General features: G+C 36.4%; 1 protein-coding gene across 3 annotated transcripts in view; it reads left to right on the top strand.

The window, feature by feature from the left end:
• Window positions 1-14117, top strand: part of LOC150078008 (PHD finger protein rhinoceros-like) — a 268851-nt gene that overhangs the window by 55203 nt on the left and 199531 nt on the right. For all 3 annotated transcript variants that reach the window (XM_090385480.1, XM_090385481.1, XM_090385479.1), the window contains exon 3: window positions 3454-3559. In XM_090385480.1, coding sequence (XP_090241606.1) covers window positions 3505-3559 — 55 coding nt within the window. In that variant the 5' untranslated portion in view covers window positions 3454-3504. The remainder of the gene's footprint in view (window positions 1-3453; window positions 3560-14117) is intronic.

Here is a 14117-nt window from a genome sequence, read left to right as displayed (position 1 = left end):
CTATGTCTGAGGCCAGAAGAGTTTGCATATTCATTGTGGCTGCAAACATACTGAATTAATTAAGGATATCCAGGTTGGTTTTATTTTCCCTTTTCTGTTCTTTCAATATTAGTAGTGGTTTTAAGACTGCTTATCATAAGTCATACAAGAGGGCACTCAAAAAGTTATCTATTTCAGTGATAAAGAAACAACATAACCATATATTTTTTTTTCTCTAAATACTCCCTTTGAGTTAAGTACTTCCTTTCTCTTTTGAGAGCAAAGAGGAAATACCTGAAAAAAAGAAGTCTTTGTTCTGGTCTCTGAATAAGTCATTTACAACTTCCTTGAGATCATCATCATCATCACTTAAATTGTTGCTCATGAAGGTATTTCTTCAGACCTTTGAAGAGGAAATAATCACTGAGAGGTCTGGACTGTAGAATCGGTGGTTTAACTTCTGGAATCTGCTGTCTCATAGAACAGCAGTGGATTTATGGGACATGTTCATTAGCATTGTCCCGAAGAATCAAGACACTTCCCTCTTCTCTGTTCTTCAATGGCCCTCTGAAATTTTTGAGAACAGCAGGCTAACCATGTGATTGTTTGCTTATGAGATATATAGTCTATCAAAAGAATTCCTTCCATGTGCAGAAAGTGGTTGTCATGTTCTTCCCAGAAGAGGGTTGAGCCTTGAATTTTTTGGGTGGTGGCAACTCATGGAGTTTCTATTGCATGGTCTCCTGTTTTTTTTGATGAATTCCAGTGATGAATCAACATTTAATGATCTGCATTATGCCTAATCTTTGACATGACCAGCTGTTCGTGGAGGATGGTCAGTATCGCCTTCCCTCCAAAAATATTATATTCTCTAATCACTGATGTTTTAATATCTCCCCTGTATAACCAGGTCTTCAATTTTTTGGAACATTTCTGGAGTTTTCACTTCATTTGACCATTGCAGGGGCTATCTCCTATGGGTTCTTGACTTTATTTTATCTGGTATTTAGAAGAGACAGTATCATTATATACAGCTTTAATGCATTTGTGAATAACTTTTGGTCCATTTCCCTTCTTTTTTTAAAAAAATTGTAATGGCCAGATGCTCCAATTTTGTGGCATCCATCGGTATTTTCCTCTGAACTGTTTAATGTTTATTTTGCTCTTGAACTTTTAACAATTTTTCCTTGGCATCTTCTTTACTCCTGTCCCATTGTCTTTGCCATCACCTTTCTTTTTGCATGGTTTGCCTACATTGCAAATAATGCAAATAATGTTTGAAAAGTTTATTGCCTGAGTATGAAGGTTTTATTTGAGGAGTTTGGTAATATGCTATTTTTCAACATAGTTCCCTTTGGAGTAAATACACTTTTGCCACTGATGCTGCAATGTGTTGATTCTAGCTGCAAAGTTCTTTTCTTGTGCCTACAGGAATGCATCCACTGCAGCAGTAACATCACTGTTAGTGGAAAAATGGATGTCATCTAGGTATTTTTTTCAAATTAGGATATAAGTGAAAGTTCTGTGTTGCTAGATCTGGTGAATATGGGGGATGCTCCAAGATATCAAAGCAGCACTTGTGTAGTGCAGTGCAGCCATGGCAGTGACATACTTGTGAGCAGGTGCATTGTCTTGCTGGAACAAGACTCCTTTGCTGAGTTCTCCTCAGCTTTTGTCTTTAATATTTTCATTCAAATGCCTCACAAGGTCTGTGTAATATGCTCCTGTGACTGTCTGGTTGTAATCCACTAGCAACACTCCATCAGCATCCCAAAAAAACTGATGCCATCACTTTACCAGTAGAAGGAATAAACTTGGCTTTTTTTGGAGGGGGATGGGGAAGAAGAGCTGTGTTTGTTTCTACTGTTTGGACTGCTCCTTTGTCTCTGGCAGAAAGTGATGGACTCTCATCTCATCCATGGTCACAAATCTTGCAAGGAAATTTGCTGGATCTGCTTGAAAATGATGATATTGTTATGAAGTCAAGTGGATGTAAATATTCACTTGACTTGATAATTCTTGTGTGTTTTTGATCTGCTGTCAACAACATCTTATCTAAATGTATATACATTTAGATAAGATGCCCGAGACACTGGCAGTGTATCAAACTGTTTTTCTTTGATCACTCATTACCAGATCATGCGCACTGTCAACAGCTTCTGAAGTGATGGATGTTGTAGGTCTTCCACCATGTGGGTTATTTTCCAGGCTCTCTCTCTCTCTCTCTCTCTCTCTCTCTCTCTCTCTCTCTCTCTCTCTCTCTCTCTCTCTCCTTCGTTTAAATTCTGCTGCTCACTTCTTAACCATGGAATAGGAAGTGTCATCCTCCACCTGTGTTGTAACCAATATCGTCACAAATTAATTGTGTTTGGCATTAGCCTATTTCTTCTCAAATATTGGATGACTGCATGTTAACTGATTTTTTAATAGTTAACATTAGTTAATTGGTTGCAGTAACATCCACGACCAGTTTCCAATTCGTCATGGACTGGCGACAAACATCACCAGATCATGCACACTCTTTAGAGCAGTCTACTCAAAGTATTTTGTATTTCTTATTATCATGGTTAATCTTTGTATTTCTGACTATGCTAATGTGTAGTCAGTTTTTGTTCTTTATTTCTCTTCTACTTGTCAGCAGATTCCAGTGTTATAGCCTGATTTTCTACTTCAGCTATGTTCCAGACATGTATGTCATCCCTTGGCTGCCATTACAGCCAATGCTTTATTGCTTCACTTTGTACAATACTGCCTACTAATTACAGAAGTTGCTGTGCCGGTACTAGGAGACAAAGACATTATCAAAAGGATAATGCTAATTTCTCCTTGAAATTTTTGAAGCTCCATTAATCAATATAGGTTTCACTGTTCCTGCTAGCTGTTCCATCCAAAATCATTACTGACTGTTGGTAAGGGACCTTCTTGTGAAGTGTTAGAAACCTGCTTGTGATGGGTGTCATGCTTCTCTGTAACTTTGGATAATGTGAAGACTTTCTCCAGATGCAGTTTTTGGACAAAATATCAGAAGTTTGAAAAACAAACAGTGAATCTGAACTAACTGTTTCTCTCTCAGAAGTTTTACTTTATATGTTTAACTGAGGTTTGGCTTAATGAAAAGCAAACTTATCAAAGTATTTCTTTAGTCTTTCATTCTGTATGTTTCTAAAGTTTGGGTAGGTTACTGCTCATTCCAATCTGAAGAACCTTCTAGCAGTAGAGTATCAGCTCCTGAGATGAACTAATCTTAAATCTGTTTTTGTTTACACAATATCAAGAACTCAGTTATCTTGAAACTTGCTTTTATTATAAAATAACATTTTGTTGTGATTTTATCTTTAATTATCTAAACTAAATAACTAAATTTAAAATTTAAATTTTGTTTATTAAAAAAAATTATTTTTGGAATTTATCCAAAATTTGGGAATTGAATTATTGGTAAGTACTTTTTTTTTTTTTTTAATTTGTGGCCTATAGAGCTTTGTGTAAATAAAAGATAAAGGAGGACATAATTTGGTGATATTTGTTATGATGTCTTATTCTGGAAAGAAGAGGTCATCAAACACATCAAAGAATGGAAAAAGTAAGTGGGAAACCCTCATATGTAATAGTTTTTAGAATCATTTTTCATGGTGGAATATTAATTACATGCAATGTTTAGGTATGGTAATTAATGAAAATTAAATTTTTCTCTGCCTGATATATAGTGTGTTTTGTAAAATTTTAGGCAAATTTCAGAAGGGTATTAATTAAGTCATTTTGAGTCAAAGATATTATGTGAACTTGAATCCTACTCACAAGCATTATAGACCTGTGAGTTTAACTTCTGTTCCCGGAAAATTAATGGAGGCACTGGTGAAAGAAGCACTGCAGGATCATCTAGACAAGACTTCAGTTATAGCTAGGACACAGCATGGTTTTGTTAAGGGGAAGTCTTGCCTGACCAATTTGATTGGATACTATGATGCAGTCACAAAAGAACTGGATGCAGGGAATAACTTTGATATTATATACTTGGATCTTAGAAAGGCTTTTGATACTGTTGCACATGGAAGACTGCTGCACAAATTGGAGCAGTGTGGCATTGGAGGCAAGTTGCTGCTATGGATAAAGGGGTGGTTGAGGGGGAGAAGACAGAGAGTGGTAATCAATGGACACTGCTCATCGTGGACTAATGTTATTAGTGGAGTCCCTCAGGGTTCAGTATTGGGGCCTTTATTGTTTTCTGTATTTATAAATGATATTGATGATGGTATATCAGGCTTAATGTCCAAGTTTGCAGACGATACGAAGGTTGGCAGGGTTGTCAAGGACACTACTGACACTATGCTGCTGCAACAGGATTTGGAAAGGTTGAGCAGATGGGCTTCGAGGTGGCAAATGAAGTTTAACATTGACAAATGTAAAGTACTACATATGGGAAACAGCAACCCCAGAGCAACGTATCAACTCTGTGGTACTACACTGACAGTGGTAGAGAATGAAAGGGACCTGGGGGTGGTGGTGCAGGCAGATATGAAGTTCTCTGAGCAGTGCAGACGAGCTGCAAGAGTAGCTCATGGTGTATTGTCAATGATATATAGGAATTTTTCTAGCAGGGATAAGGAGGTGATTATTCCCTTGTATAAGGCAATGGTCAGGCCACACCTAGAGTACTGTATACAGGCCTGGAGGCCTCATTTCAGGAAGGATGTAGAGCTGCTGGAACGAGTACAGAGAAGGGCAACTAGATTGGTGAATGGGACAAAGGGGTTCTCTTACGAAGAAAGGCTTAAGTTTTGCAAATTACAGTGTCATTACAAAGCTGTGAGCAGGATTCGGCAACAACTGTATGTATAAAGTTATGTACAGAGTTGTTATTAAAAAATGGGCAAATAAAAAAAGAACTCACAGAATTTAGTTAAAATACAAATGAGGAGAAAACTTTTGTGGTGTTGAATCCTTGATGCTACTACTTACATGTTAGAAAATGTTGGAAGTAGCATAATTGCCACTTAAGGTTTCCTTTGAGGACAAGAATTCTGTACTGAACAAGTTATATTTGTAAAAGTTAAAATGTGGCACTCTATTATTAATTACAAATAGAGCATTTGTAATTAATTAATAAAATAACAAATAGAGCATTTGTAATTTTTCATGGTGAAATATTAATTACATCTTACTTTAATCTAATAACATAATATAATAGTCTAATAATCTAATCTAATAACATAATATAATAGTCTAATAATCTAATCTAATAACATAATCTAATAATCTAATAGAGCAACTTTGTACATTTTATGTGTGGTGTAATAATTTTTTCATTACCATTGTTCATTAAAAGCATATTTTCATACATGCAAAGGATATTATTTTTTTAAAATAATTCAGTGGAAATGTCTACTTTGTCATTCTTATTGAGTGACTAAAGAGCAACTTCCTCTAGTTGTTGTCAGACAGCTATCACATTGTTTTAATGAACACACACACATCTTCATACAGCTTCAAAGCCAGCAGCTTTCTCTCCAGATGTAGGAATCAGTGTTTCTTTATCTATTGCTCTGCACCTTTTTTTTGCAGCATCACATTGTTTTCAGTGCTCACTCTTGCTAATGTTAAAATGTCAACAACTTCACAAAGCCTGTGAATTGGAAGTTCTGTATTTTCTGGACCATGAGATCTATATACCACTCCTTTGATCACTCTTCAGTTTCTTTCTTACAATTCTGTTGTTTATCTGAACATTTCACATGATGTGATTGTCAAGCGCCATTGGTCTAGGATGTTGCAGTTCTGCTTCATTGGCACAACATTGTTGATTGCTAATATGGCATCTTTTGAAGACTGTTCATTTGAAGTTTTTCCATCTACTGTATTTTGTTGATCTGCTTACTTCTAGTGTGAATGCAGTCACTTTTATGCCTATTCCTGACACACATATGGCAATTTTGTTTCTTTTTTTTTTTTTTTTTTTTTTTTTCAAATTCCAGAGGTAGTTAGATACTTTGGCAATATAGTATATATATGTATATCTCACAATGCTAACCCTCATCTGTTTGATTGCCAAAAAAATTCACTCTCCAAATTTTGGCAATATCTTGTACTTAATATCGCAGTATACCAGTATGGTTGTCCTTATGAGTTCTTCCACTGCTGCTGTAAATTTTGGTATCATGACACAATATGCTTGCCACAGTTAAGATAATTAAGGATTCTCCTTGACCAGGATCTAGTTATTGCTTCAACTTATCATTAAAACTTACAAAGTAGTATTTTCAGTATGTTTTTGAATTGATTGAATTGATCTTCCATTCTGTGACTGCACTGCAAGAGTACTACAAGGTAATAGCATCAAAATCATAGCCATTTAAAAATTTATGAAATATTATTGCAACCAATTTTTTCCTTAACTACATAAGTGGAAAGTATTGACATATATTTTTTGTTTTATTTTTTATGAAAACCCCAAACACAAAAGGTATTAGGACCTCTAGTATTTAGTACTGTGCATGAAGGTTGAGAAGATACTTTTTGACATTACACTTGAATTTCTGTAGATTGTAATTTTCAGGAAATACATGTGAAGGAAGGTTCCAGAAAATGGAAGTTGAAGGGATAAATGATAAAGAAGAAAAGTTGATTCTGTGAGTTTGAAGTTGGACAGTAAATGGATATTGACTGGTTGTAGCACATGTTTGGACTGGTTTGGAACAGAGGGGGAGAAATTACAGAAGCCAATTCAGAAGAACAGTGCACATGGAAGTGTTTACAGAAAAGGCATGCAGCAGAAACAGTACATTTATGAGACATAGAGAGGAGAGGAGAGACTTTGCACAAGTCATTAATTAGTCTGACTGTCATCTCTTGAATGAGACAGGAAGCCTTAGAGAGGTTTACATCTGTTTTCTTACGTCTGTGGTGGTGCCACAGATGTAGGAACTATATTCCACTGTAAGCCTGATTTGACAGTGAGTAGTTGTTTAGAAGAAAAGTAATGCTGAGAATAGAAGAGAAATATCCAGTTTTTTAGATGCAGAGGAGCAATATTTGTGATGTGCTTACGCCAAGAGAGATTGGAAGTCAGAGCAGTCCCTAATAGAGATATGTGATCTTGTCTAGAAATCTGAGATGTCATTGAAGATAAGCATAGAAGTAGCAGTAGGCTCCTTTTTGCGAGATATAAGACAGAACTGAGTTTTAGAAGGATTGAAATTAACTAAGTTATCTTCCCATTGGAGAATTACCTGGAAGTCGGCATTTAAGGAATTGGTGGCAGAAAATTGCAAAGATTAAGCTGTTTGTGCAATGCAAGGTTTCTCAAACTGGAAGGTGGAATGCAAAGTGCTGTTGTCAGCAAAACTGCTGATAATTTCCAGTCAGTGGAAGAAGTTTATTAATATACAAGAGGAAAAGAGTGGGAGAGAGAACTGAAACTTGGGAAACACCAGCATTAGTGGAGAAGTTATAAGACAGAGAGCCATATACCATCAGATGCAGTGAGCTGTCAGAGAGTAAACTGGATACCCAATTGCAAAAAACAGTCAGCATTCATAAGATGAAAGCATGTTTAGAAGATATTTTTGCCAAACACCATCAAAAAGTCTTAGAAATGTCAAGAGCACCTGTTTGAGTTTCACCAAAATTTTTCACTGAATTTTTCCATATTGAGCATTACAGCTCTGGTTCATACTATCTAATTGAATTTTTCCATATTGAGCATTACAGCTCTGGTTCATACTATCTAATTAATTTTTCCATAGATGGGTATCATAAGCCTATGTTTTACTAGTAGATTGACACTGATGGAATCCATATTGGTGATCATTGATCTGATGGAAGGTTTCGAGATAGCTTAGGAGTTGGTAGTTAATGGATTTAGAGGTAAGTGCAATGGATGATAATTGGATGGGAGGGATTTGTCATCCTTTTTATGAATTAGTTGGATATGAATAAATTTCCAAGCAGAAAGAAAAACACCAGTGGAATAAGAAAGTGTGAAATGGTGATAAAGGAGTGAGTACAGGTTTTAAGATCAATTGGAGAAATATCATTAGATCTGGAGCTTTCTTGACATCAAGATTTGTTCAAAATTCTTCTGACATCCTTTTTACAAGACCGTAGCATCGAGGGGAGTGTTTTGGGAATGGTAGGAGGAGGCATACCAAGTTTGTCAGTATAAGCGTTAGAAGAAATGGTGGATGATAGTGTATAGTGTTGATAGTCAAGTGGCACTGGAGGTCCTATCCAACTCTGTGTTGCAGTACAAACTCTGTAAAGGCCAGAGATAGTGTGAGTTTTAGTGTTGAGTTGTGTTGGTTTGTTGTTCCTCCAACCATTTAGCTGTAGGGCCCTATTAGAACCCCACATTGTCCATCCTCTGCCCTGGGGAGGCAGGCCAGGTGTAATAGGGAATAGGAAGGTTTCTGGATGTTGCCTGAGCTTGCCATGGAGGGGCCCAGGAGAGTGATAATGTTGATTGTCAAGTGGCCCTAGGAGGATGATAATGAGCCGAGGAGGCAATAGAACTATCAGGTTTTAACAGTGGTAAGAATATAAATGGGTAAAAGTTATGGTCAGTAGGTTTGGAAAGAGACTAATTGCTCGACTCCCATTTAGACAAGAAGCAAGTTTTCTACTCTCATCTTGTTCATCTAGTTTGAACTGATTAATAAGTGCTTTGTTTATAGCTTCACCATAGGCAGAAAATTAACCTGAATATTTGGATGTGAGCCAATTGCGATATGCAACATTCTTATCTTGAACAGCTTTAGCAAATTTATTGGAAAACCAAGGTTTAGGTAAAGGATGAGATTTTAAGATGATTTTATTGGAATGAAGGATTTCCTCCCTACAAGAATAATTTCACCGATACAAGCTGAGCAAATATTGACATCAGAAGATTCAAAATTAATCTTAATTAAGCCAAGAAAAAGGAGAATAGAAACCTTGCATCCCATTTTGCATTCTTTTAATGCCAAATAACACGAGGCTGAGAATGGCCACAAGAGAAAGGCTGCATTGGAGAAGAGACCATCACCAAGTTGTGATCTGAGGTGCTTAGAGGACCACTCACCTTGGCTGTGTACTTTGAAGGGTTGTTCATGAGAAAGAGTTCAAGAATGTTGATTGTATGGTTAGGATTGTTTGGTATTTTGGTAGCTAAATGAATAATCTGTGTGAGTTCATTAGTAATTGCAAAAGCCTCAGCATCTTGACCAAGTGGGTTAATGTGACTAGAAAACTGAATCCAGTTGGAGTTGTGAACATCAAAATTGCCAAGGGATACCTTATTGTAGGAAAGTTGGACTGGAAAAAAATGAAGTGTTAGTGGAATTGGGAAATCAGTAGAAGCAACAGATGAATTTGACAGAATGGGGTAGAGAGATTAAGCCAGAGAAAATTGAAGCGATTCCAAATTAAATAGGTCTCTGAGAGGGAATATCAGAGTGGACATATGCACAAGTACCACCTTTGAAGTAAAAGGAATTATACAACAAATAATTAGGATAACTGAGATGTCCGCTGGTTGGTGGAACAGATGATTGGAATTCTGTCAGAAAAAGTAAGTGCTACTTGTCAAACTGTAAATGAAAATGGATATCATTGAGGTTGAAACTGAGACCACATATATTTGTGAAATGAATGAAGTGTTTGGGAGGTTTAGATGTTTTCAGAGATAAGTTTAGTTTTACTATTCATGGTGTAACCACACTGACCAAAAAATACGAACCTTTATTCAGTATCGAATCAGGCCACCTTTGTTTCGACACGGATCATGCAGTGCAGCGTGGATTCTATAAGGTGTTTTATTGTGTTTTGGTCTAATTGTAATCATTCTTGCAGCAGAATATTGTGCAGCTGTGACAAAGTTGAAGGAAGAGGACTTTGTTGCAGGGCGCCTCTGTAGCCAGGTGGAAAGGAGCAGCAGTGCATAGCATGCTTCTTGATTAGACCGGGGTTCGAGCCCGTCACCACCATATACGGAGGATGCGGAAAGGTCAGGGAATGACCACTGCATATCATGGAGCAATATGGCCTTAGTTGCTAATGCTCCTGAAAACCAAATAACAACAACAACAATTTTGTTGCCAAATAGTTCTCTCCAGCACAACACATTCTCAAAGGATTGAGATCAGGTGAATGCGGGGGCGAAGGAAGATGGTGGAAATCTGTGTTATATTCTCTTAACCATTTTTGCATGATTCTGCCACAGTGTGCTGTTGCATTGTTATCCATAAAGTGTTCATCACCTTAGGGATAAAAGTTCAGGTACTCCTTGGATGACATTCGACCTTTCACCAATGTCAATGGACTAAGCCCTTGCCAACAAAACATTCCCCATACCATGATGTCATCTGCAGATTCTTGAGTTGTTTTAACAAGGCAAGTGGGGTCCATTATTTCATGAGGTTCTCACCACACTCTCTGCCTACCATCAGTGGAAAACAAAGTGTATTGTGATTCTTCTGACAACATGATTTTCTTCCATTGTTCCACTGTCCAATAACTACATTCTTGGCATCACTGCAAGCAGATTTTTCTGTTTTTCTCTGAAACAAGTGGCTTCTAAATAGTCAGGCGACCGAATCCCAAATTTCTTCAATTCCCTGTGCATGGTATGGGTTGAAATAGGGCAGTTCTGGACTTGTTGAATTCATATTTGCTGCACGCTGGATGTCCTATTTTTCAAACAGTCCTCCGTCGAGTATGATCACTTTGCTCTTGAAGTATTGTTTTTCTGCCACATTTATGCCTTGGAGGCGTGGAAGAATTGTTTGCTTTCCAGTCATTAAAAACCCTTGAGATGGATGCATTTGAGAAACCAGTGATGTGTTTTGTTTCTTGAACCGTGGCTCCCGTTAAACATGCACCCAATATATGACCTTTTTCAATCTGATAGAATACGTGTTTTCCCCAAGGTTCAGATTACTGCATTCGAACAGCCTATGCAGTATTTGTACTCTGTGGGGGAACACATCATCATCCCATGTTATAGTTGCATCTATTTGAATTTATTTCTTTGCACCTCTGTGCATTTATTCTGTCTACAACTGTCTTAATACAAATGTTTGTATTTTTTTGGGCAGTGTGTTTGTATATTACTAGTTACACTAATACATGTATACAAATATAGTTTGTATATTTGTATATTAGTATAACTCCCTGTAGAGAGTTATACTAATATACACAGACAAGCTACTGTGTAGTTATTGGTTGGCATTATGATGTGTATTTACCAGTAAAGAACGGTGCATAATAGTTTTGTAATGAACCGTGAACAGGTGATAGTAGAGATGAATCTTTTCAAGTTGGAAGAAATTTGTAAGGAAAATAAAATGTTGCTTAATTTTTTGATGAAAACTAAATTGATAAGACCGAAATTGTACTGTTTTAAGTGCAATGATTATTTTCAACTAATTGAATCACGAACAGAGTCATGTGGAAAGTTGCGGTGTTGTAAAAAATGTTCTTTTCGCGTTTCTTTATTGAAACATAGTTTTATGGAAAATACAAAACTTTCATTGAAAAAGATAATGTACATTATATACTTTTGGTCAACGTGCACGCCAGTAACTACGACAGCATTATATCTGGAGATTTCGAAAGTGACAGCTTTTAAGTTTTATAAGAAACTAAGAGATATTTGTGAATTGCAGTTGATAAAAAAACCCATTAAGTTGGGTGGATCAGGGAAAATTGTAGAAGCAGACAAAACTGTATTGGTAAAACCAAAACATCACAGAGGACGAAATTTAACTGCTAAGGAGAAATGGGTGTTTGGTGTGTTCAAAAGAGAATCTAAATTCGTCTTCATGAAATTGATACAAAATCGGAAAGCAAAAACCCTTTTGCGCATTATTAGAAAAATAGTGAAGAAAAATACTACCATCATAACAGATGAATGGCGTGCATATATAGCCGTATTACAGCCTTAGAAAAAAAGAATTACAAACATTTAACGGTAAAACACATGGAACATTTTGTAGATCCACATACAAATAATATCGAAGCCCAGTGGAAGAAACTAAAAGGTGTAACTAAAAGAGTAAATGGCAGCTGTAAATATATGTTGATGAGTCACATCAGTGAATATATGTGGCGTCAAATTTATGGGGAAAATCATGAAGATACTTTTCACAATATTGTTACTCAAATTGCGAATAGCTATTCAGGTCCAACTGTATGATTTGTACTCACAAATTTTTTTTCTGAGAAAGTTTCATTTTTATGTTCTGAGAAAGTTAATTTTTATATTCTTCATTGTGTTTTTTTTCTCTCATTATTAAAAGCAGGTTTTTGGAGTTGATGAGTGTTTTTATTGTATTATTGATTTAGGTTTGGTTACGAAAAAAAGAAAAGGTTTCTTTGTTTTTCATTGTATTTCATAACCTGAGCTTAAATGGTAGGTTAGGAAATAAAAGAAAAGGTTTCCTTGTATTTTGCGACCTAAACTTAAATGTTAGGTTGGAAAATAATAGAAAAAGAAAGAAATATTCTTTATATATCTATATATATATATATATATATATATATATACACAGTGAAACTTCTCCTAACGGACACCTCTCGTTAACGGACATCTCTCTACAACGGACATTTTCAAATTCCCCAACTTACCTCTATTGGTTTTAACGTGTTTGCAGCTTCTGTCTAGTGGACATTCTCTGTAACGAACGCGGACAGGCAATCTGCACTGTTTCATTTAGATTAGCACTTAATTTAATCTCCCCATAACAGACAGCGGGCGAGCTTACGGCCCTTTTTCTAGGAACTTTTCTTCCACGTATTGCCTCAATCATGTGTTTATTTTCTATTTCCGATTCTCTGAATTTTATCAAGGTTTACGTCGCGGTTCTAAACCCTTTAAGAATTTTAAGGCACGTGTAAAACTTCTGATGAATTCGGTGTGTGCAAGGGGGGGGGGAATATGGTCGGCCTTTCGTCTTTTCAGTTTCAGTTTTCAGTTTTGTTCAGTGTCGTGTGAAGTGCATAATGTCTTCTCGTAAACATTTAACTTTAAAAGATAAAGTCGAACTCATTAATGCATATGATTGGCAAAAAAATAGTGTTCGCACTCTCACTGCAAAATTCAAAATCGGGAAGACGCAGGTAAGCGACATCCTAAAGAAAAAAAATGAACTGCTCAAACAATTTTGGCAACACGGAAATGATCAGGTTCAAAAATCATTCCTGAAAACTGTTGGACTTCAAATTGACAATGTTACTTATGAGTGGTTTTGTTGCGAATGTGCTAAAAAAATTCCCATTAATGGGCCTATTATTAGGGAAAAGGCTTTGGAGGTTGCAAAATCTATGGGAGTAAATGAGTTCAAAGCTTCTGTGGGATGGCTAGACAAGTTCAAAACTTGGCATAAAATTTCTTGGAAAACCATATGTGGTGAAGGTGGATCTGTTGATACTGGGGTTATAACAGAGTGGACCGTCAAATTGGAAGATTTATATCATGATTTTGAAGCTAAGGATATTTACAACTGTGACGAAACAGGGTTGTTTTTTAAAGTTCTTCCTGAAAAAACAATGAGTCTAAAAAACGAAAAGTGCCAGGGCGGAAAAATTTCTAAGGAACACTTGACTGTACTATTGTGTACAAATATGCTGGGAGACTTTGAACAACCTCTTGTTATAGGAAAACCACAAAATCCTCGTTGTTTCAAGGGCATAAAGTTGAATCTTGAATGTTGATTGGAAGTCTAATAAAAAAGCGTGGATGACACGAGATATCATGAGCGAATGGATAAGTCACTTTAACCAAAACATGATTCGTCAAAACAGAAAAATTATTCTTTTCATGGATAATGCTGCATCTCACCCGCACATTGAATTGTCCAACATTCAAATCGTTTTTCTGCCATCAAACACATCTGCAGAGTGTCAGCCCTTGGATCAAGTGATAATAAAAAATTTTAAACTTCACTACAGAAAACGTGTTTTAAGACATCTCATTGCAAACATGAGCGATGTAACATGTGCGAGTGACCTTGCAAAGAAAATCAGCATCCTAGATGCGATTCAATGGATTTCCTCTTCAGTAAACGCAATTAGAAAACAAACTGTCGTGAACTGTTTTGTAAAGTCTGGCTTCTCAAACGCAAAAATTGAAGTTGTGAACAGCAATGTGGAGCACCAAGAAGAACAAG

The sequence above is a fragment of the Mastigoproctus giganteus genome, chromosome 11 (genome assembly GCF_048544385.1).
Source record: "Mastigoproctus giganteus isolate SK-2022 chromosome 11, ASM4854438v1, whole genome shotgun sequence".
NCBI lineage: Eukaryota > Metazoa > Arthropoda > Arachnida > Uropygi > Thelyphonidae > Mastigoproctus > Mastigoproctus giganteus.
This window is presented reverse-complemented; position numbering and strand designations above follow the sequence as displayed.